Below are 23,643 nucleotides of genomic sequence, written 5' to 3' on the forward strand. Positions count from 1 at the left end.
TTGAGTCGAAGTTTTCGAAGGTACGTGCTGTCCACAAACGTCAATGGAGATCAATTACACCGGATGTTTACAGATCAGCTCTTCAAATTAAAAGCTTTTGCCTCTACGCAGGGATACATTCAACTACACCTAAAAGTGTTTCATTTATGAATTGGTTTACGGTGTTATTATTCATTTTTAATAGGAAAAACAAAAAAAGGAAACCTGTTGCAAGACAAAAACAAACCATTTTACCTAAAAATATATTTTTTTTAATACGAACTTCATACAACCTTCAACAAGGAAATGTCCAAAGACATTTGCTTTGGGGTTACATTGATAATGTCATTGTAATTTAAAACATGAGTGATAAGTTACCCTTATAGACCATGTATACACCAGTAATTAAGTAAATTCTTTAAAAAAGCATGGTGTTTCTGTTAAGCGACAGAATTTGTGTATAAATGCAGGTCATGGGTCGGGAGGGAGACTTTAAATAATAATCCCAAGTATAAGAATATAATGTTTTATCCATTAAAATTAATAAACCATTTAAGTTGAACTCTTTATTGTCCTTGCACGCTCGTACTTTGCACAACAGTACACCAAAATTGTTGTATTGACCCACATCAGGGTTAAAGAAATACATGCAAAACACAATAGATAAATAAGGACCATATATACAGAATTAAATATATACAACGTGTGCAGAAAATGAAATATACAATATGCTAATTGATTTAATAAATATTAATAATTTTATTTGAATATTATATAAAACTAATAAATGTTGTTGCCAGGCTTTCCAATTTACCCCTCCTTGCAGCTTGCAGTGTTGCCCTATAGACGGTATAAAATATTACTAAATATACTGCGCATTCTTTCTTTATTTTGAAAAGTATGGCATGAAGTCGTCATGTCATTGCGAAGGGCTTTGGATAGCTGAGCTCATCTGAGCGTGCAGTAATGTAGATCCAGGAAGCCGTTCCTGTCGCTTCTATCCTATCCTGTAACCTTATGGAGCTGGCTCTGTCGCGTCGCTCCGTCTCCTCCGCTGTGGCCGGTGGAAATGTGGCCGCCCCTGGAAGAAACGCACCGTCCGAGCATCTGTCCGCCTTCTCCTAATTTCTTCTCACTCACATCATCGCTAAAACTTTCAATATGAGGATCTTCTGGTCTTTGCTGAAAAACAGCAACCCCAAAATCGAGTATTACTCCAGATTTTCACCGTCCCCGCTCTCCATCAAGCAGTTTTTGGATTTCGGTGAGTAAAGGCATCGCCTGGCACCTTTAGAGGACTTGAATGACTTGTAGAGGGTGGAGGCGGAGGTGGAAGGCCCTGTTGTGTGTTTTTGTCATCTCATCAGTCGCAGCTGTGGACCTGAAGAGTCACACGCTTAGCCCCGGCTCGTTATTAATAGAAGGGAACATGTTGATGCTGAAACAACATTTAGTATAATGATCTGGGAACAACACCAACACGACGATATCAGATCGTGCAACATTAGACTTTCTTACGGTCAGGTGTGTTAAACGTAGAGATCGCCTGCAGTGAAGCAGCCACATATAAACAGAGGACGGTCCTCTGTCCTGTGCGGATTTGTTTACGTTGTAAACAAGTATTGACAGGCACCCTAACGCATGCAGGTAGTCTCAGTCAGACTGGCACAGCAGCACGTATGCAGTGGAGGGGCCAGCAGCCCCGCTCCTGTTGCCAAGATGCTCAGGAAGCCTTTAGTCATTTTATTTATTTTCACTTGTGTCTTAGTGAGGTCGCTCTAGAGCACGAGTCATTGCAGATTGATGGTTTTTAAATGTGTTTCTGTTTAATATGTTTTCCCCGCCTTTGATTTCAGTTCCCCCTCTATTGCACCAAGACATGTAGAAATCCCGCCCGTCGCAATGTGTGCCACAAGACGACGGTTATTAATGGTGCAGAAGCACTCAAGGCTTTCCTTAATCCGCCTCTTGATTAAACGCTGGCATGTCTGTTGCGTAATTTGTTCTCGCAGCTGTGGATGTAGAATGCGTGACGGGAAGTGTGCCGCACTTGTTTGCATTAAGGAGAACCCCTGCTTGGCACCAAGAGAGCCAAAACATATCGGTGTCTGTGTTTCACTCTGGAGCACGTGAGACGTCATCCAGGGATAGTCGCCACAGGCTTCTTTGTTCTCACGCACAAGCTTCCTCATTCTGCGTTTCACAAGATTTCCCCCCTTTAAACTGCTGAGTCAGGTCCAGCTTTTCCCTCGTTTCCTCTTGTCTGATCATCCCAAGTTCTAACACTGGACGTCATGATCGTCTCTTCTGTGTTGAGAGTTTTGAGGTTGTCCCCAGGGCAGCACTGTCCAAACTCTAGAAGGCTCTACTTTGTTAAGTTCCCCCGCAACAGATCTAAAACACCAATCCCTCTAACGTCTCCCTGACCGCCCATCCCTCTTTCCAGGCAAATATGACCAATGATTTCCCTGCGTGAACTTTTCAAGCTAATGTTGGCACGCATGTGGATACAGCTGCAGTCAGATGGCAAAGTTTAAGATATCAGGTTAAAGGTTGGATATTGAAACCGAGCGCTCTTCTTAGATGAGTTCAGCACACTTGCTTTTTAAGCACCTTCTTATATGAAGCTTTGTCTTTCATTTGACCTTGATCCCCGTGAGCTGGGAGCCTCTCTGATTGCCGAAGCAAGCAAAGAAAAACTCTAATCACGATATTTTATTGATGGCAATAAACAGGATTGTGAAAGTGTCAGAAAACTGATATTGTTTACTCCACACTGTATTTATTGGCAAGAGAAAACTAAACTGGAAGCTCCACATATGTGGTTAGGTTTATAAGTATTTGGACAAAGACACGATTTCGATTATGTTTGCCTTTTTTACACCACCACAATGGATCAAGCAGTCAATATGGTTCAAGTCTAGACTGTCAGCTTCAATTCGAAGGGTTCTAACTGAAGTTCTGCATTAACCATCGAGGTGCAAACCACAGGTTAAGAACAGAAGGGTCAGATTAAACTTTACTGGAGTTTAATCTAGTTACTGGAGGCAAAGCTGAGGCCAGAAAGACTCACAAAGAAGCAGCAACTGAAGCATCTCAAGGGAGGAAACCCAGCATTAGGTGATCTCCAAGGGTTCTAGACTTCAGGCAGTCACTGACTGCAAAGGATTTTCATCCTAGTATTTAAAACAGTCCATATATTTCATTTTGATCATGACTTGGTAAGATGTTGTGAAGTTGTTTTCCTTAACCGTGGCAATAATTCTGCGATCATGCACTCATGATCATGGCGTTATCTGTGCCTCTCACTTCTGCTTCCCTCAGGCCGCGACAATGCATGTGAGAAAACGTCCTTCATGTTCCTGCGTAAGGAGCTGCCCGTACGGCTGGCCAACACCATGAGAGAGGTCAACCTTCTCCCCGATAAACTGCTTAGCCAGCCCTCTGTCAAACTAGTGCAAAAATGGTAAGACACTCCCTCCAGAAATGTTCTTTATACGCCTGCCAAAGGGCAGCCTTTATGGCAGCAGGACTTGTTTTAAGGTTTATTGCCATATTGTTAGTAAGCATGTGTAAAGGTTGCCTTTTGCCCTCTGTCTGTTTTATCAGGTACATGCAGAGCTTTGTGGAGTTGCTCGATTACGAGAACAGAAAGCCAGAGGACCCTCATACTCTGAACGAGTGAGTGGATGTTATCTGTATGAAAAATTAATAAGCACGCTGTATGTACAGTAAATAAAGCTTTACAACACCCAGCTGTTGTATACTTATGTCATTAAGATTAGAGTCCCTCTGGCACTGCAACTAATCCTCTTAGTGCACATAGATCTCTGCTGACTGCTCAGGTAACGCTGTATTTATACAAAAACAATGCCCGTCTGTTAAACAGCCATGTGTCACCGATAAACGCAGACAGGAATGTGGTTGGGTCTTTCTGTTTAGAGAACACATTTCCAATAATTGTCCAGGGAAAATGAAATAACAATGCAGATCCTCATTCTTGTGCTGTGTTGTGCAGAGAAATCATGGTGACATTTAAATTTCTGGCTTGTTCTTTGTGCACATATAAAACATGTTTCTTCTTTCATGTGATTTTTATTTTGGTTTGTTTTTTTTAGTTTCCTGGAGCTTTTGATTGAGATCCGCAACCGCCACAACGATGTGGTTCCCACCATGGCTCAGGGGGTCATCGAGTACAAGGAGAAGTTCGGCTTCGACCCGTTCATCAGCAGCAACGTCCAGTATTTCCTGGACCGCTTTTACACCAATCGCATCTCGTTCCGCATGCTCATCAACCAGCACAGTGAGTCTCCAAAAATCCCCCAAAACATTTATGTCGTTTAGACCATCGGATCCATCTGTGCAGCTGAAGTTTATACATCCACACGTCTGTGTTTCAGCGCTCCTTTTTGGTAACGATACCAACCCAGCACATCCCAAACACATAGGCAGCATTGATCCGAACTGCAACGTGGCAGAAGTCGTCAATGGTAAGTTTGGGAGTTATTTAATATGACCGATTTAACCTGGTTTACTAGAAAGAAAAAGATTCGTCACCCTCAATAAACATGAAGCAATCATTTTGAGTAAAATGCAGCTGAAATATATAAAATTAAAGGTTTATTTAGTCAGATCATGAGTCATTAAGGAATACTTGGTATGAACTGATTGTATACCAGTAAAGTTTTTTAGACCAGATTTCATAAAATGTTATATTTTGCACTGTAATTATGTAACAAAATGACAGGAAACTTTACATGTTATCAAATTAGAGTCAGCATGGGCATACAGTTTGTCTTGTGTGTTCATCCTCCTTTTAATGCTGTAATTCCTCATGATCATGCTCGCTCAAGTCAGAGGGAATATTTTTCTTTCTATGTTTGACTTATTTTGTTATACTGAGCAAATGTATTCATTCTTCTCACAGGAAGTGGGGGTTAGCTATGTTTTATATCACATCGGCCGCTCTCTGCAGTGACACAAATCAAACAAAAGAGTATCAATCTTTGCTGAGCGGGGTGTTTATATAATGATAGTTTTAAAGGAATTCCAGCACTGCACTTTCAGTGACTCAGGAAGGGACAGAAGATGCATTAGTGACCTGTGAACAGAAATCCGCGCCGTTCTCTGGTCTGACTTATGTTGTTTTGCCTCTTCCATCAGATGCTTACGACACTGCCAAGATGCTGTGCGAGAAGTACTACTCGGCCGCTCCTGAGCTCAAGATTGAGGAATTCAACAGTAAGAGTGCTTTTGTGCATTTATGCAGTTTAAGCAATCTCCTCTGTAATTAGTCACAGCACTGAAAAAACTACAACCCTGTGATCCGGTCTTTTTAGAGCTTTTGGGCACAGATTGGGGCCAGATTTAGTCCTGTAATGACCCACTACCTCATTTACTTCAAAAGAAGCTGCTTTTTAGTGTGCGTTTAGTCTTCATGCTCCTTTTCTTTGCAGTGAAGGCTCCCAAAAGGCCCATCCAAGTGGTGTATGTGCCCTCTCATCTATTCCACATGTTATTTGAGCTCTTTAAGGTAGGCAGGCCAGTGTCAGTGCTCCTAACCTAACTGGCCCGGATCTAATTAAATGCAATTAAGACGTAACAGGACTATAATTCTGTAAGGGCTGCTGCTGAGCTGAGTTAATGAACTCTTGGGATGTTTGCAGAACTCCATGAGAGCCACAGTGGAGCTTCATGAGAACAGTAAAGAGGGATTACCACCAGTGAAGACAAAAGTCACTCTGGGTAAAGAGGATCTCTCGATAAAGGTAAATTCGACACACATTTGCATCGTTAAAGAAATATTTAGAGGTGTTTTAGCTTTTATTGTCTTTAAGTTGTTCCATTTCTCCATTGTTTTTATCCTTTTTGTCTCTAGATCAGCGACAGAGGAGGAGGAGTCCCTCTCAGGAAGATAGACCGTCTTTTCAACTATATGTACTCCACTGCCCCAACGCCGAGCCTGGAGCCAGGAGCTGTCCCGCTGGTACCTGCAACCATACAATCGCATCAGTATCGACCCTTGTGATCAAAAGCCTCTTTGGGCTCCTGCATTTTTCTATATAGTATGACTTTACATTAATTTTCTTTTTACTTTACAGGCTGGTTTTGGCTACGGTTTACCAATTTCCAGGCTGTATGCCCGATATTTCCAGGGGGATCTGAAGCTGTACTCTATGGAAGGAGTTGGCACGGATGCAGTCATCTATCTGAAGGTGAGCTATTCAAATTTGAGTATGCTGTAACGTTGCAAAGATCTGTAAGGCACGACACAGATTGGTGATTAATTAAAGGAAAAAACCGAACCCTTGACCTCTACAACGCCTCAGTTGTGTTGGCATTAAGCTGGCACAGTTTGGGATTATTTCTCCCCCTCCTGCTGTTCAAACGTTCCTATTCCAGGATTTTTCCCTACTATTATTACGTCCATCACTTGTGTCATCATCTTAGTATTTTTTTTTAAATTGCACTTGAGATAGATTAATGGGGAAAAAATGATACTCAGTGTCGTGTGCCACATTTTGGAGTCTTGGATTGTGACCTGCAGACAGCAAAGAGGTGGAACTGGTTATGGTAAAAATAGGCGAAGCGAAAGTGAAATTAGAGTTGACGTCAGTCAGTGCCAGTAAGAGTTCTTTCTCTTATTTTTTTTGGACTGGGTTCATTAATCAGACATAAAGCTGTCAAAAGAGTATGCAGATTTATAAGCTGGGATTTTAGCTTGAAGTTCAAGTCACAGGCTTTGCATCCAGGCAGCCAATCATGTAATCACGAGTTCTACTAAATCTGTCAGGAGACTTGTGATTTCGATTGTGGATTCTGCCACAAAAGGTGATCTTCTGGGCAGATAGCCGAACTGTACTGTGGGGTTTTTGTGTGAGAAAACCCTTAGTGAGGAAATGCCCTTTGAAAGAATGGCGTTCCATGCCTCCTGTAGTCTCTTGGACACATAATTACCCAGGACCTTTCCTTTTGTTGTTTTTTTGTTTTTGTTTTTCCTTTAATTTGACACCTCTGTTTAACTGAGAGTTGAAAATACTTTTGAATTTGGGAGGATTAAAACAGAAGAATCCACTCATGTCTCTCTGTGAAGTATTCTGTTGTGGACGGGAGCTTGGACGCCTAACTTTGTGCACACAATGTCTCAAGAACGAGGCGATGTAGATTTCTTTGATGACTTTTAAATCGATACCATAACAAAAGTCTTGAATGAGTTTACTGCCTTTACTGCAGCCAAGTGCAGTCTCTGGCTACAGTTTAGTCTTTAATAACTGAAAGTTATGCTGCGCTGGGTTGAGATCAGGTATGACTTGGCCATTAAAGAATAGCTCACTTTTTTGCCTTGAGAAACTCTTGGGTTGCTCTTGCAGTTTGCTTTGGTTCATGATTAATTTACTCCATGAAACGAAGCGCCGTCAGCATTGAGCTGAACCTGAGCAGAGAGTATAGCCCTGCACACTTCACAGGTCATCCTAACACTCATACCAGCAGTCACACTGTCAATAAACACCAGTGGCTGGCCCTGAACTACGGTGAGCTTCATGAACTTTTTCTTTTCTTCTTCCTTTTCTTTTCCCATCATTCTGGTACAAGCTTTTCTTGATTTCATCTGTCCAAAGATTTGTTTTTTCCAGATCTGTGCAAGTTGTTTTAACCCAGCCCTCCTGTTCTTGAGTGCAAAGGTTTACATTTAGTTGTAAACCCTCTGTGTTCAAGGCGCCTCTTGATTGTAGACTGTGATAATGATACGTCTACCTCCTCAAGTGTTCTTGACTTGGTTGGATGTTGCGAAGTTGTTTTTCTTACCCATGGAAATAATTCTGTCGTCATTCATGTCAGCTGTCTTCTGTGGCCTTTCAGTCCTTTTGATGATGACCAGTGAATTTCTTCTGTTTAAAAATGTATCAGATTGTTGTACAACTGATTGTGTATGTTTGTCATGGAGTAACAAGACAACAGGCTTCACCAGAAAACTACCTGCCAGTCAAATGTCCAGTTATTTTTAAGACTCTGAAAATTGGGTACTGTGGTTCCTCATCAGTAAATTCAATACTTTGGTTAAATCCATTGAACTAAAGCTGAAAGTCTTTGATAGTCTAGAGTGAAAGAAATCACTCTAGTAGTTCACGTTTCAGTATACTCGCTGGCCTATGCTGGTACTGCAAGCTGGTATTTGACTGTGATGGAGTAAATGTGGTGTTAATTGCCAAGCGGTGTATTAACTGTGGACAGATTGAGGCTGACTTGACGGAATTTAACGACATGCTGCTACAAACAATTTTCCTCTTAGCAGCAGCAGCTCCCTGTGTTTTAATTGAAAAAGGGGAATGGCACTGGTTTTCTTTCAGCTTCTTTGAAAGGTGCCATACAGTTATTATATGTATGTCGGCTGATGTTCTGCCAAAATATGTGTATCTGTAACCTAGGCGCCCCCCCACCCCCAAATAAAAGTGTGATTATTAAGCCAGAAGATGAGTAGCTTAGTTAAGCATAAAACGTGAAGCAGTGTAAACACCTTGCATATCACTATTCAAGTATTAAGATTTCTTAGGCTCATCACTTTATTACCTACAAAACCGCATAGAAGCTGGAAGCCACCAGAAACAGTGTTCAAAGTCTTCATGCTGAGCTAAGCTAATCATCTCCAGCTTCACGGTTATTTAGACCCATCCAACTCTTGGCAAGTAATAAAAACAATGATAATAACTACTCTAATAAAGATAAGTCAAAGTTGCTTTTCCTTGACTTGGATGTATTGTTTCTTTATTTAAAGGCTCTGTCCAGTGAGTCCTTTGAGCGTCTGCCTGTCTTCAACAAGTCGGCGTGGAGGCATTATAAGACGAGCCCCGAGGCGGACGATTGGAGCAACCCCAGCAAAGAGCCACGTGATGCCAGCAAGTCCAAATACAAAGCCAACAGATAACTCTGCCCAGCTCGCTAGCAAAGCTTTCCCCTGGGAGCCAGAATGCCTGCACTCTGCATAGAACATGCACGATGAAATGTTGCCCTTGGGTAAAACGCCTGGGTTAGGATTAGACCTGCTTTCACATTCCACTCGCTAAAGGTTTTGAAAGGATGGATGTCCTCCACTCATATCGGTACCCAATGGCAACGGCCTTCATCAGCGTAGCTTTCATTGTCGTGGCATCACCACTGGCTGTAAGACGAGGTTTAAAATGAACCTTTTCCATGTTATAGACCCCCAGTGTCCGACCCCTTTAAAAATAACTGGTTACTCTTGTGGACCTTTACAAAGATGGACTTCATTTCTTCAAATTTACTTTATAGCAGTACTGCCATCTCTTCCTCTGTCTCACGCACATTGGCCTGCTGCTGACTAGGCTACTGCTCTGTGCAGCTGAATAAGCTCCCCTCCCGCTGCTGATGGAGTGTCTTTCTCAGTAAACGCTCATGTTCTGTTTCTTTCTCGCCACACACAGGCAGAGTCAGGAGAAAGGGGTTAGTTTGAGTGCAAGTTAGAATAGGAGGAGGTTTCACTTCCTTTCAGATACACTCTTGACTGAACGCACAATTAGGCCGGTGTGCCCTTGGCATAGAGACTTGTTTTGGCTGCACTCCGTTTTTAGCTTGGGGGGGTGAAATGGGAACCAATGGATGAAGCATACACTTTATTCTTAAAGCTTCTAAAAGTCAGGATTTTATTTAACGAAAAAGAGAGCAAGCCTTACTTCTGGTAACGTATGGCATATTTATTGTTTTTAAAAAGCCCGCCTATGAAGGCTGGAACTTGAAGAGCATTTAAAAAGGGACGATGTTAGAAGTGAAAAGTGTCTGAGTGTCTTTCCCTCAACTTTGTTTAGCTTTACGCTTAGAGGATAACCAGCCACCTGCAGACCATTAACAAATGGTACTAACCCTCATCAAATATTTTTGCTCTTTGTCCTGATATAAGAATTATTAACAGACCAATGGAGCATCTCTCGGATGCTTAGGAAATGCCACCAGAGTTGTCTATTCACTGTGATTCAAATGATAGTAGCTATCATCATCATTATTACTCTTTTACCTTTTCCAATGATCATGAGAGACTTCGCTTGAAAAGCCACGACGCACTTGCATAATCTGAATCGCTCGTCAATAAATCGTACTTTAAGGGTTTTTTTTTAGTCAGTTTGTCCTCTCAGCAAAACACCAGATGGAGGAAAGGGCAGTGTTGCAGTAGAAGTACTGCAATCGTGTCATTTTTCAGCCACACTAGCACCATGTATTGTTTAGAAAAAAAAAAAAACCCTTGCTAAATGCGATGAATCTGCTGGGATCACACTTGGACTATTAAAAAAAAAAAAAAGTGGGATTACAGCTTTCATTTCGACACTTCCTATTTCGTCCTGCCGGCACGCCACGGTGGATAAGCAACTGCTCGCAGCTTTGACTTTTTTTTCATAACAATGCTTCATCAGGTCAGCGTGTATCTATTTTGTGGTACTACTAATCCTCATAGTCTTCTGAGTTTGAACAAAGTTCTGCTTTTTTTTTTTATGTGCTTTTGCTTTTTTAACTTGAATGAAAAGAACTGAATTAGAAGCTAAATGTAAGAGCATATACTTTGACTGGCTTTTAGTTTATTTGTACGATTGTGCACAATTTTCCTTGGCTTTTTTTGGCTTTTGGCACTGACACGTGATTGCTTTCATTCATCTTTTAGTGATTTGTAGGTTTTTAACTTTAACTAAAATTTTTTTTCCTTATTTATACAATAGGAAGTCATGTGGGACACACAGTTGAGGGTTTGGATAAGTCGGCAGAGGAAAATGTGGTCAAAGAAGCAGAGCCTCCAGGGCACTGAAAGTTGTGCATCAATCCATCCACTTTTTTTCCTGGGTTTTTTTTGTTTGTTTGTTTTTTTTGGCACATGGATCATATTCAGGAACCTGTTTTTGTGCACTTTACTAATCCTACGTGTATATTTTTAACCTCGTGTAGCTTTCATGCAATCACTCCAGACCTCTATCAAGGAGCTAATTAAATCAGATCGGATCCCAGGTCAGGATTTACTAATGGTGATGCATTTGTTTTTATTTATTTTTTTGAGGCTGCTGAAAAAGACCAAAACTTAAACAAGTCATGGCTCAAACCTGGATTTATTTAAAGCAGATGTTGGGAGATTTTCACAAATACGAAGTGACGTCTTTTTCTCATCTCATTTAGCTTCACCTGATGTGTAAAGAGGGAATAACTCGGTGTGGAAACCGACATGTTAACCATCAGATTTCATCACTGCCAATTCCTTTGTGACATGCCAGTCTGGCTGATACCCTGTGAATAACCTACCATAGAGGATGAGCTGCGTCATAGGTTAGTGGTTGATGTGTAGGCCAGTGTGGTCCTGTTGTTGACCAGTCACCTAAAAACCACATCTTGATCAAAGTTATACTTCCAGTTTCCATCATTTATTGAAATGAAGATCTTCTACTTTTAGTAGTTTACTGTTTAAAGACCTTCTATGTGGTAAGAGTATTTTAGAAAATCATATATAATGTATATGCTGTAGATGCAGCCAGTGTGGAGTGATGTGTGTTTTTTCCACCCTGCTGTACATCCAGCTTAAATACTGCATTTGGAGTCTCCTGGATAAGAGGTGGTCGTGCAACATCAACATACACCAAAAAAAAGGTTTTACAATGGTCTTATAATGTGATTCAGCATGAGATGAACTTCCAATACCAACTGTCAAACATTACAATAAAAGAGATTTGCTGTTGTGTGTAATCGGTGTGTTCAGTTTTTATCCACGCTGTAATCAGATCGGGGGTTTTTTCCACAGTGTTGAAACATTCTGGTCCAAACCACATACGGCGCAATTATGCATGATTACATTAAACAGTTCATGTCTCTGTTTTGATCGATTGCTTTTAGCAGATTGGCTCTGCCTCAGATAAACATTTGAATCTCCCGTAAATGTCTTGCCTAAAGTTTGCAGGTGTGGAAAAGGAAGTACACCCTCTGTCCAGTCTAAGGTTTTACTAAACAAGACAAAATTTAAAAGATGTAATTGGGCCTTACCAGGTTCTAAAGTTATACAGTAACACGATTTTTTACTCATTGTGATAATTTAACAAAAACAGCCAAAAAACATAAGCAGTGTGTGAAAACCTACTTTTATCAGCAAGTAACTTGAAGAAAATTATCAGTCTCTTACTTTCTTGTGGAGGAATTTTATCCTACTCTTCTACACAAGAGTGCTTTATTTAATTGAAGTTTGTGGGTATTGCTTTATGCACAGCACTCTTAAGATCCTGCCACAGTATTTCAATCAGGTTGAGATCTGGATTTTGACTTACTCTTTCCTTTTTCAGCCATTCTGTTGTAGAATTGCTGCTGTGCTTGAGATTGTTATCCTGTAGCATGAGCCAGTTAGAGCCCAGCTTTAACTGACTGAAAGGTGACCTCACATTTGACTCTATAATACTTTGGTATACAGATGAATTCATGGTCTGCTTAGTGACTGGAAGGTGTCCAGGTCCTGTGGCTGTAAAATAAGCCCTAATCATTACCCCGCCACCACCATGCCGACAGCTGTGTTTGGGTTTCTCTGCTTATTACGAGCAAATATCCAAAGGTCTTGTGGTTTGTTCAAATGCAACTTTGCAAGCCTAAGCTCTGCTGTGTTCTTTTTATAGAGAAAACCCTTCCAGACCTAAAAAACTGCTGAAATTTCTGCTTTCATAAAGATGCTCACACTTACTTATCCTTCTAATTGTTGTGGAGGGTGGAAATAATGATACAGTCTAACAGGTCATATGTTGTTTTATGCTGTCTTAATTTCTAAAACAGTTAAGGATTGGATTATTTTTATGTCCTGATATTTGAAAACTTAGACGTGAAAGACACCATACCTTCTTTTTCACATGACATCACTGGGGTTTAACAGTGTTCTTTGCACCTCTTCCCACTACTTCAACTCTTTATTTGCACAGTTGAGTCAGCTGTTGTCAAGTCATGTCCCCCCCAGTCTCTATTGACCTTTAACTTTTTAGCATCAATTAAAAAGTCTAAAAGTCTGCTTCATATTCTGTTATACATTTTTTTTCTTTTATTCACATTTTGATTCATTTGAACATTAAAATTAATAATTAAAAAAAAGACACACATTCCCAAATTTTGTTCATATAGTGCAGATTAACATATAGTGCGTACAGGACATTAAGGTCTCTACGTTGCATTATAGGGTACTTACTGTGTTGCTGGGGTGGAAGAGAGGTCTGCTCAGACGTGAGCAATGTACATTTCCAATCATCGCAGCGAGAACAGCGCCATGTTCAAACCTGACGATTCACCCAGAGAGCTTTAATATTTTTGAGATATTTCAAGTATCGTCAGAGTTTGTCAGGTTTTTGTGGACAGCTGACATCAGGTCCCAAAGAGCCAAAGAAATCTCTGCTAAACATGAAAGACTACTAAAAAAATTACATGGCTTTTTTTTTTAAATGGTGAAAATCCACAAGTGCTTCCTTTAACAGGTGAGACGCAACCTTTTATATGGCTAGATGTGAGAGTGATAACATTACCTCTTTGTGGAGTCTAAAAGATGCAATTTACATTCAAGAGGTTAATAAATGAAGGCTCTATTTTTTCTATTTCATCAAACTATTTGGTGCAGTAAGCCTCGAGGACTGGATTTTGTGTCTCTTTTACAATCATCCAAAAAAACGTGAGCTTTAAAAGTTGTGTTTATGTCTTGTTTTTCTGTATTTTGCTGGGTTTTGCTTAGGGTTTTTGCACATATCATCTGCATTTCAGAAACTTGACAATATACGGTCTTCTGGGCTCCTGCAGAGAATTTCATATGAATATCTTAGAAGTAACTCGTGATCAGTGAATTTCAATGCGATCGTTTTTGTGAATACGGTCTAAAACGGCAAAGGCCGTGTGTTATCCAAGCATCGCCTCAGCTACTCTAGGCTTCGCAGGGGTCTGTCGTTTAAATAGCACAAAATTACACAAAATGAATGAAACCAGCTCCAGTGTGCACGATATGCAGAACTGAATGTAAGATGAGGTGTTTCTGTAAGTCTGTGCCTACTCGCGCATAGCTATCACACCGGTTACAAGAAAACTTGGCATCTTGAAGAGAAAATGATAATCTCACATAATAAGACAAAAAACCAAAACTGATGATATTATAAGCAAGCTGTTTGACAGTCTCTATCAGTGCTGGACAATCCAAAGTCAAAGATGCTGCACGGGATTTTTGTCCTTACAAAATCTGACACTTTGTCCTCATCCTCTTCGTCCTTCCTCTTCCTCCTGTCTGCTTGGTTGCCCAGAAACAACAGAGACAGTGATGGCTTCTTAGCTCTGCAGCTCAGAACTACATTCCCCATGATCACCGTCTGCATTGCATATTTGCAACATCCTTGAGGGTAACTGTTTTTCAGTTTGTCAGCCAGTGTTTGGAGGAGTGTGTGCATGTGTTTGTGAGTGAGGTGTGTGTGTGTGTGAGTGTGCGCGTGTGCGGGTTGGTGTGACCGTCTACTTTTCGTCTTCATCCCCTTCACTCATGCTGCTTATAGACGCAGACGCTCCTTTTGGGGAGGTAGGGGGCGAGGGCCGCGCGTTGTGCCAGCGGGCGGGGGGAGACGGGGGAGAGGGTGAGCGCAGGGGGGAAAGTTCGCGGGGAGGGCTATTGCTGGGTGACTCTCTGGGAGACAGAGCGTAGGAGAGCATTCGACCACTGCGCTCCTGAAACACTTGTTTCTGCGCAAAGAGGGGAAAGAAGATCGAAATGTTAGGAAATTAGATCACCTAAGAAAACTGAATGTGGCGGGGCGTGGTCTGTGGTGCGGCTGCAGGGAGGCTGACACACCAGAGCTGCATCGGCTCATCACGCCTCCCCTGCAGCGGCGCCACAGACTGTGCCCCGCCACACTGGACTTGTTATCACATCAAAGTACAAGCGACAGGGAATAAAACTTCCACTTGAAAATGTGTCAAAGACATTCCAGTGACCAAATGATCGTAAGTATTTTAAACTTTTTTCTATATTTAGTAAGCGTTGACATTGGATAGTTACTTACCCATGTCCCATCAGGTCCAAATAATTCTAGGAAGTTCCCGATGAATTCTCTGGATTTCTCTTCCCATTTCTGAATGAGGTCGTGGCTCTTCTCCTCCACTCGGTAAACAAAATGCTTGCTCTTTTCCTCGACTGTGCGAACTTTCTCCTTCATCCGATCCACTTGGTTCTGTAGCCGGTACTTCTTCTCCTGGGGGCACAAAATATTGCGGATAATTGCCACATTTTTGGAGAACCAGAACCTAAATCAAAAATTGTGAATATTGTAAATAGGAAGCATATGTCTGAGGTCAGTTTTCAACACCGCAGCTTTGTAGTCACATCACAAATTAAGCTCCATACAACTGTGATGCACAATATCCAAAGACCTGTTACTTTCTCAAAAGAAGAAAATCTGCTTTTTTTTCACATTAAATTTGTGCTAAGCTGATGTTTAGAAATACAACACAGTGCAGTAAAATGTTCTCACATTGATGTAGCTGACATTAAGCTCCTTGGCCGTGTAGCCACGTTGAAGGTTGCGTCGGGCGTAGACGTCATAGTCTCTGACAATTCTCGTAATCAGGTCAGAGGTGGAGATTCCTTCTGTGCGTTGCGTGGGTACAAACATCCCTGATATACACACACACAGCAGGTATGTTTTATGGTGGAAAACAGTTATTTTATGTCCTTTTAGTCATCGGACACTGACCTGCCTCCTTGATGTGTTTGTAAACGTCCTCACTTCCTGCTGAGGAGTATGGAATATCATCATGAGCCACAAAATCGATCTGAGGAACAATCAAAGGACACGTACTGTATGGCAGACACACAAGTGAACATGCAGCAGGTCTTTCAAGGGCAAAATATGCATGCTTAAAGTTAGACGTGGCATGGCCATGAAGACGTCATTTCACACAGAATTTCAGGGGTGATAGTCACACGCGTCTCATAATTAGAGGTCTCCTAAATGGTAAAGAAAGTTTCCTTACTCACAGCATAGCATCCTCCTCAAATACTTTACTCACTAGCTACAGGTATTAGGTCACAGGTGACAGGTGAATGTGTACAATACATATAGTAAATGTACTAATACTTCTACTCGAAGCACTCAAGCTTCATTCACCTATTCACACAAATTCACATAGCGCGTTTATTCTCTTCCTTTAAGTGTTTCATTCGTACACTCTGACAGATGCACTGAGGGGGAGTTGGGGTTCAGTATTTGCCCCCAGGGAGACACTGGGGATCAAACTACTGATCTTCTGATAAGTGAATGACCAGCTCTACCTGTATATCAATGCACAGCAGCATTAAAGGAGCTAAACTAGATTAGACTAGGTTAGATTTGACTGAAATATAATTGAATTTAATAGCAAAACTAAGCTAAACTAAACCTAATTGCTAACACTGCCTGCACCATTGACTGAACGTGAGCAGGTAAGTTTCTTTCAGGTAATTTCACCTTGAAACCAAAAACTTTAAAGCCCGAAGAACTGTCAAGATCCTAATTTTGAGCAACAAGTGTCTCAAAACTTAGCCGATTAGTGAACAAAATGTTTCATCCACTTTAAAGCTTATATAGTTGAAACCCACACACACACACACACACCTTGTGTTTCTCAAGGAACTCAGGCGTGAGAGTCCAGGGTGCATCTCTCAAGACCTCATCGACGTAGCGGCAGTGTCTCAGCGCCTCGTAACGTTCGTGCTCCGTCATGACTGTGAAGCCCTTGTACTTGTGGGTCAGTTCATCACTGCACACTGTTTCAAGAGCACAGCAGTGACATACATAAAACCCATGTGAGGTGTGGTGATTAAATAACAAATCTGGACAGGTGAAACCGTACCAGTGTGGTCTGTCTTACCTCCTACTATGAGGTAGGTATTTGGAAAGAGATTCTTGGCCTGCATGAGAGCACGAGCGTGTCCGGAGTGGAATAGGTCAAAGATGCCATCTGCGTAGACTCTGACTGGCCGGTCCACTGAAAATACAGAAAGAAAAACAGAAAAACAGTACAACATCACGGGAACAGGTAAGCACAAATAAGTGAAGTGGTGTGCTGTTAGAGTAACAGTTAATATAGCCTCAAGTCAAACACAGAAACAGAGAATAAGCAGGCTGCAAAGTAGTTTTGCACAGCTTCATCTGGAGCCACAGAGGCTCATTTAAACATTTTTAAATGTTTTCGAGCATGATCAAATTGGCAGTGCTTTTGGAGTCAAAGGATTTTCACTGTTTTCTGGCTGTTTTTCACCAGCTTTGGATTTGACTAAGGTCAGCATCACTGCTGGTAGCATGAGCCAACACCTGGACCCTACAGAGGTTGCACAGGTTGTCCAACTCCTCCAGGATGGCACATCAGTAGGTCCCATTGTCAGAAGGTTCGGTGACTCCCAGCACGGCCTCAATAGCATGCACGAGATACCAGGAGACAGACAGTTATTCTAGAAGAGCTGGACAGGGCTCGGCATCTGCTACTTAGTGCAAGGAGGAACAGGGTGAGCACTGACCCCCAAAAAACGACCTCCAGCAGGCCACTGGTGTGAATACAAGCTACTGAGTACCATATTGAGCTGGTGCAATTAAACTTCAGCAAAATGGACTAGCCTGCTGCTTTCATTCCTAAACCATTACCCAGTCCACATCAATGTAGATATCCAGCATTTTTTTTCCCATTGAGATCTAATGTGTTTTCAAACTGTTACAATAATTTGTTTGAGCAGTGTATAGCCATACCTTTTTAAATAACATGCTAACAGACAGAAGACAAAGAAGAAAGAAAGAAAGAGACTCTTTTGTGGAAGTAATGAGCGTAGTTGAACTGCCAGCAAGTTACTGCAAGATGTAGTTAAACCCCTACATTAATTACAAGTTCAGTCGTCCCCAGCAGTGGTGGTGACATGAAAAGGACTAGTAATGACTTGCCCATTTCAGTCCAATTATCTTGTAAAAACACATGCTATTATCTCACATACTATAATTACTGTAGCAGTGCAAGTACAAGAGTACATGGGAAGTGGCAGCTGTAAAAATGGCAACAGCAGACAACAACACATTTAGTGGAAGGAGTTAGCACAGAATTAGTGGTGGTAATGACATCAGGGGTAAGAGTGTAGTAGCTGCTGTGAGAGTTCATAGTACAAACACTTGGAACAGAACCATTAGTTGCAACAGCAATAGGAGCTGTAGCAGTAGTGGTAGTAGTAGTAGAAAAAGAAGTAATTGTGATAGAGTAGTGCAGTAGGAGATGTTGCAGAGGAATGCTGTAAATGGAAAACATCAAAGCTGGGAGAAGACTGTGCGCAAGACAGGAGGATACCGAACAGCGGGAGGTCTACCTGGGGTGCCTTTGCAGGCCTGAGCGATGGTGAGCTTCTCATGAGGCGCGCGACAGTCACAGCTGGTCTCGTTGGCAAAGATGGCAGGCTCTGTGAGAGTCTGAGACAGAGAGTGACCAGGTTAAACACAGAACGAACGAGGGAGACTGATGACAGTTACTTCAGCATCCAAAAGCATGGGAAATCCCTTTGCAGAGAAACACACTCATCTATCACTTCAGCTATGCACAGCATGCCTCCTTTTCCACGCCCTTCCTCACTTACTGTAACCTCCATTAAGTTATTGATCATAGCTGATGTCTGCGCTCTATTGGGACAGCAGCGCATGAAACAGACAGCGCTGCACTCAGTGTTATCGATCAGTCAGTGTGTGCGGGCAGACCTACCTTTTCGCAAACCTGTGTGAGCATTGACATGACGGGACAGATAGATAGATAAAGAGTAGAGCTACTGATTCAAAAGCCTCCCAGGAAAAATGCAAAACAAGAGCACTTATGCGGTAAAATGAACAAGGTGAGGAGAGTTATCACTGGGACATGGAAGCAAAATACAGAACAAGAAAGCACAGGTGAGATCTGGGTGCCTGTTAGCATGTGTCAAAGCTATATCAAGGTTAAAGTGTTGCAGCCTTCCTGAAAATGTGTCTTTTCGTGCCATCTGTTAACTGCAGGAGAAACGCTGAATCTCATTCACACAGATAAAAAGGACCTGGAGTCAGCACAGAACAGAAAGCCGTGGGAGTGTGAGAGGAGGAAGAAAGGATGGAGACAGATTCAGCCTCTGTGGAATAAACAGGCACCTGACGTCAACATGTATCCTCCAGGAGCAGCAACCGGTCTGGCATGGAGACAAACCAGTAAACGTGACACCAAGACGGGGAGTCTGAGAGGGTTTTAAAAAGGTAAATAGATGAAGAAGAAAACACAGAGCTAGAGGGCAGATATTATTTGCATATGTGTATGCATCAGCAGTCCAGTATAATGAAGGGAAAATTGATGCCAAATATTTTATATTGACCTTAAAACAGTACCTCAATGCCGTAAATCAAAAAAACTTGCCACCATTGTTTATTGAATTTTTATTACCAACCTCAAATTTGAGTAACAAATCAAGACCCACTTCGGTATCCTTATTAACCCTTTTCACTATAACCTTTAACAGATCAAAACTCAAAATTTCAACATTTATGCCTGCTGACTGCTAGTGATCAGAAAGGTGGAACCAAAGACAGAATGCAGGAGAGAGTTCATGAACTGCAAAAGCAAGCTTTAGTGGCAGCTATCCAAGTTCAAAACACAAGAAACTAACATAAGCAAACAGATGATGTGATAAAAGATGAAAGAAAGACAGAAGACTGACGACTAATGAGAAACGGGAGGAGAGGAGCACAGGGGAACACAGTCAGCAACAGGTAAAAATCATTAGGGAAGGCAGACAGGAAGCAAAACTAACACAGGAAACAAAAGAAAACAATCTTCAAAGTAAAAGCCGATAATGATTTAAAGAGGCTAACAGATACCAACAGTAACACTTAGCAAGATGACAGAGAGAAGGGAGCAGAGAGGGACCAAGGCATAAACACAGAAATGAAAAAAGAGAGAAGCACAAAAAGAAACACCAGAAATTTGCTAATAAAACCAATAATATGACCAAAAAAACTTCTATTAAAAGCTCAAAGACAGGGGTAAGCAACTCCAGGCCTCGAGTGCCAGTGTCCTGCAGGTTTTAGATGTATCCTTGATCCAACACAGCTGATTTAAATGTCTAAATTACCTCCTCAACATGTCTTGAAGTTCTCCAGAGGCCTGGTAATGAACTAAGCATTTGATTCAGGTGTGTTGCCTACCCCTGATCTAAGATAATAAAATAAAATAAAAAAGCTACACACTTAACACCACCACAACTAAGACTTGTAATATCCTAGAATTATAAAAGAAACAAACAGAACCTCGAACTTGAACACATTAAATAAAAACTCAAAACAGGTATCAAGGACAAACAGTAGGGACCGTGGCAGTTAGATCCTGGCTGATCCTTTCTCAGTGTTGGAGATAAGTAGGTAATTTTGCTTGTACTTGTCTAACTTTGGAAATGCACATGGCTGGATCATAAATGAATATTTGTTTTTCCAAAAAGGAGTTCAAATTGCACATGTATAAGCTGCACAGTATAGCCTGCCTATCTGTGTAACAGCTGTTTTTTGCGGTCATTTCTTTTGTCCTGTCTTCCTCCCCTCACCACCAACCGGCCCCTCCCTGAGCGTGGTTCTGCCAGCGGTTTCTTCCTGTTAAATATGAGTTTTTCCTTCCCACTGTCGCCAAGTGCTTGTTCATAGAGGGTCATCTGATTGTTGGGGCTTTCTCTGTATTATTGTAGGGTCTTTACATTACATTATAAAGCATCTTGAGGCGACTGTTGTTGTGATTTGGTGCTATACAAATAAAACTGAGCTGAATTGAATTTCTATATTCAAAGTATACCTCAAAGTACTTTTTCCATCCTTTATCATCCCTTCACTCATACGTACCTTTCCATCTCTATCCTTGAGCTCCCTAACCTGCTGCACATCCTTTCCAGCTCGATCTCTCTGCTTTCCTTCCTTAGTGTCCAGCCTCACATAGAACTCACTACAAGCCTTTTCCTTTGCCTCTTCTATTTTCTACACATAGTCCTGCCTACTTTCTCTATCAATCTGACAATCTAACTTTTCCTTAGCTAACCTCCTCTTTTAAATGCTGTCCTGTACTTCCTAATTCTGCTGCACTTACAGACAACATTACAGCCAGAAGGTGTTGGTTAACAGTGTTTATTAGAGCTTAAAAGTGAATAAATGCATAACACACACTTCAACAGAAAAGAACAACAAAGTGCTGGAGGAGTTCCCTCATCACCCGTGATTCACCTATGGCCCAGGAAGAACAGAGCTCCACCATCTGAACACAGCAGATGGTAAAGACTGAAAACCAAGTGACCAGAGGTACAGGCACCTGACCTATCAGAGCAGGCGCTCAGTAATGCCGACTCTGGCACAAGCAAAGAACATCTGGCATAAGAAGGATTAAGGCTGGGGTGAAAGAGAGAGCCACGGGGACACGGGACATGAGACTAACAATGAGATTGGCTCTCAAGAAGAAAAAATGGCTCGATGGAGTGGAGACAGAGGTGAGGAAAGGGCAAAATGGAGAGTTTTTAGGAGCATTAAAGCAATAAATCACACCAGAGTATCCCAACATAGGAAGCTCTGTATCCTTGCTGCGGCAATTTCCCCCTCAGCAGGAGGTTCATGCTATGTTGGCTACCGTACGGACCCCTTCCCTCCTTTGGCAACACACTCAGAAACACCCACACACACTGTCCACTCAGCACTCTAAGCAGATCCCACAGCCACATGCTACAGGGGATCTGTTTCATAACAGGACCCTTTGTCTCCCTCTCTCTGTCACACACACTCTGTGCGCAATGGAAGACGAGAAAACACACACACACATAGGCGCGGATGCCCTACCGTTCGGGGATGAGGGCAGGTGTGTTCAAGCTCCTCCATTATTCCCAAAGACTCATGGGATGCAGCTGTGGTCCCTCTGATATGTGACTCAGCATCAGTGGAACGATGCCTCTCCTCACCACTCTGTCTCCTTCCTCAGTTCCCCCGCCCACTCTCCGCTCTGCCTCTCTGTCTGTCCTCTCCTCATCATCTGATCCTCTCTGCTGCAGAGACGCAGACTCATGGCAGAGGCCTCACTCTGACTATTTTTTGGAATAAAAAATTCTGCCCGTTTTAATAGTAATTTAAAAAGCGTCAAGCGCCGTCTGTTAAATCACAGTTATATTCCCTTTAGTCTTGCGTCATATTAAAGCGTTAACATAAAAGACTTCTCCGAATTAAAAGGGTTTAACCATATTTGCTCAGGGGTGCCCCTTTAGGGTATACGGGGAAACACCAGAGCACTCTTCTTTTGACTGCTTGACTCTATGGTGAAATCCTCACATGGGAAAACATATTTGGCAAATAATCTGATTTTGATTTTCTACGATCTGTCTGTTTATTACTGTGTACTAACAAAGGAGCACAGATTCAACCCAAAACAGTGAGGAGATAAATTAAGAGATCACACTGACATCTTTTCACGAGCCGTGAGTGAATCTGTGTCTGCGTAAACGATCTCTGCGCGCTGAGGAGCTTTCTCCATGGCGACGGAAAAGAGGAGAGAGAGCTCCATGAGGTAGCCAATGAGAGAGGACCGCCAGTATACCCGGTGAGGATTGGTGGAGCAGGCCATAGCACCATCAGTGAAAAATGGCACTGAGTGGCACCGCTATCCGCCAAACGCTGATTTAAATAGAAGTATGTGGGTTTTCACGTGTCTAGTGTATGTGCTTATCTTTGTGTGAGATTTGTAAACAAACATGATTGTGGAAAAGAAGAAGCTAAAAAACTGTCCTGACTAGTTTAGTATCCCTCATTGTATAACTTAAGGTAAACCAAGCTCCTATAGAGTACAGCAGTGCATTTGACTGTAACAGGATCGTCGTATTTTAATATTTGGCGCATTTTCTTTAGGATTAGATTCCGACTACTCATAAAAGTTTACCCTCCAAGCTAACGGGCAACTTACCCCCGCGAGTCCTCAACAAAAAGAAGAAAAAAAAGTCAACAAATGGAATACGCATATAAACTGCGAATAAAGAAACAACTATTTTAATGTCTGTTTAGGGATGTCTTACCTTTAGAGATCCTCTTCTGCGACAAAAAGGCGCGACAGGTGCGCAAGAGGAATGCGCTCTGACGCGTCGTTGTTTCACCATGGTGGAACAAACAAAATATCACAATGAGGCTCACTTTTTCTCTGCTTTGCTCTTTATAAAGTGAGCGAGCTGCGCAGCGGCAGAAGTGCAGCAGAGCAACAACAAGCTGTTTGTCTACTCTGACCAAAGGACGCATCAGCTGTTCAGCGCTGATGAGCAGCGACAACTGTGGGCCATAGTCGATATAGCAGAGCTTACAGTAGACTTCCTCAGTTTTGTGCCTCAGCAAACGGCCTAATTCATGCAATCTGCAACTTCTTACCCTAATGAGAACAAGTTTAAAAAGCCTAATGTTGTAAAGACAAAAATAAGATGAATACTACAAAGAGCCTTTCTATAACCTGCAATATACTGTGCAGTCCACCGGAACTTGGCGAAGTAATCAGTCATTTAATGTATAGAAAGCCAAAATAAGCCGTGTGAATGGAGGACAAAACACGCTTTGTGTTTTCATTATTGGACGCACTGTGTCTCTGTGGCCCCAATCTGGGACAGGAATC

At 41.9% G+C, this 23,643-nt stretch overlaps 2 protein-coding genes across 3 annotated transcripts; one reads left to right on the forward strand and one right to left on the reverse strand.

Moving 5' to 3' along the window:
* The first annotated feature begins 858 nt into the window (after nt 1–858).
* Nucleotides 859–11,709, forward strand: pdk3a (pyruvate dehydrogenase kinase, isozyme 3a). Its single transcript, XM_005471769.4, has 12 exons — nt 859–1,243; nt 3,304–3,445; nt 3,589–3,660; nt 4,098–4,282; nt 4,380–4,469; nt 5,143–5,220; nt 5,436–5,512; nt 5,646–5,747; nt 5,858–5,965; nt 6,081–6,194; nt 8,753–8,873; nt 10,701–11,709. Exons 1-12 carry the CDS (start codon nt 1,141–1,143, stop codon nt 10,784–10,786), a joined length of 1,278 nt encoding a protein of 425 aa, XP_005471826.1. The 5' UTR covers nt 859–1,140; the 3' UTR covers nt 10,787–11,709.
* Nucleotides 10,585–23,264, reverse strand: pcyt1ba (phosphate cytidylyltransferase 1B, choline a). Of its 2 annotated transcripts, none has more exons than XM_005471768.4 (8): nt 23,063–23,264; nt 18,338–18,437; nt 16,864–16,980; nt 16,608–16,759; nt 15,708–15,786; nt 15,486–15,628; nt 15,018–15,206; nt 10,585–14,697 (listed from the first exon to the last, which is right to left on the reverse strand). In XM_005471768.4, exons 1-8 carry the CDS (start codon nt 23,141–23,143, stop codon nt 14,473–14,475), a joined length of 1,086 nt encoding a protein of 361 aa, XP_005471825.1. In that variant the 5' UTR covers nt 23,144–23,264; the 3' UTR covers nt 10,585–14,472. The 2 variants fall into 2 exon arrangements, with proteins under 2 accessions (XP_005471825.1, XP_003443534.1); XM_003443486.5 differs by lacking the exon at nt 23,063–23,264 and adding an exon at nt 21,843–22,964.
* Between the last annotated feature and the right edge of the window lie 379 nt (nt 23,265–23,643).

The sequence above is a fragment of the Oreochromis niloticus genome, linkage group LG9 (genome assembly GCF_001858045.2).
Source record: "Oreochromis niloticus isolate F11D_XX linkage group LG9, O_niloticus_UMD_NMBU, whole genome shotgun sequence".
In the NCBI taxonomy this organism is placed as follows: Eukaryota; Metazoa; Chordata; class Actinopteri; order Cichliformes; family Cichlidae; genus Oreochromis; species Oreochromis niloticus.

Excerpts from the sequence above, each read along its gene's own strand:
- pdk3a (XM_005471769.4), top strand. The coding sequence starts at position 1,141 with ATGAGGATCTTCTGGTCTTTGCTGAAAAACAGCAACCCCAAAATCGAG. Across the intron at positions 5,966-6,080 it reads AGCCAGGAGCTGTCCCGCTG|GCTGGTTTTGGCTACGGTTT; the intron begins GTACCTGCAACC and ends TTTACTTTACAG. Across the intron at positions 6,195-8,752 it reads ATGCAGTCATCTATCTGAAG|GCTCTGTCCAGTGAGTCCTT; the intron begins GTGAGCTATTCA and ends CTTTATTTAAAG.
- pcyt1ba (XM_005471768.4), bottom strand. The coding sequence starts at position 23,143 with ATGGTGAAACAACGACGCGTCAGAGCGCATTCCTCTTGCGCACCTGTC. Across the intron at positions 15,787-16,607 it reads AGTTCCTTGAGAAACACAAG|ATCGATTTTGTGGCTCATGA; the intron begins GTGTGTGTGTGT and ends ATTGTTCCTCAG. Across the intron at positions 14,698-15,017 it reads TTGGACCTGATGGGACATGG|AAACAAGTGTTTCAGGAGCG; the intron begins GTAAGTAACTAT and ends CTCTTTGCGCAG.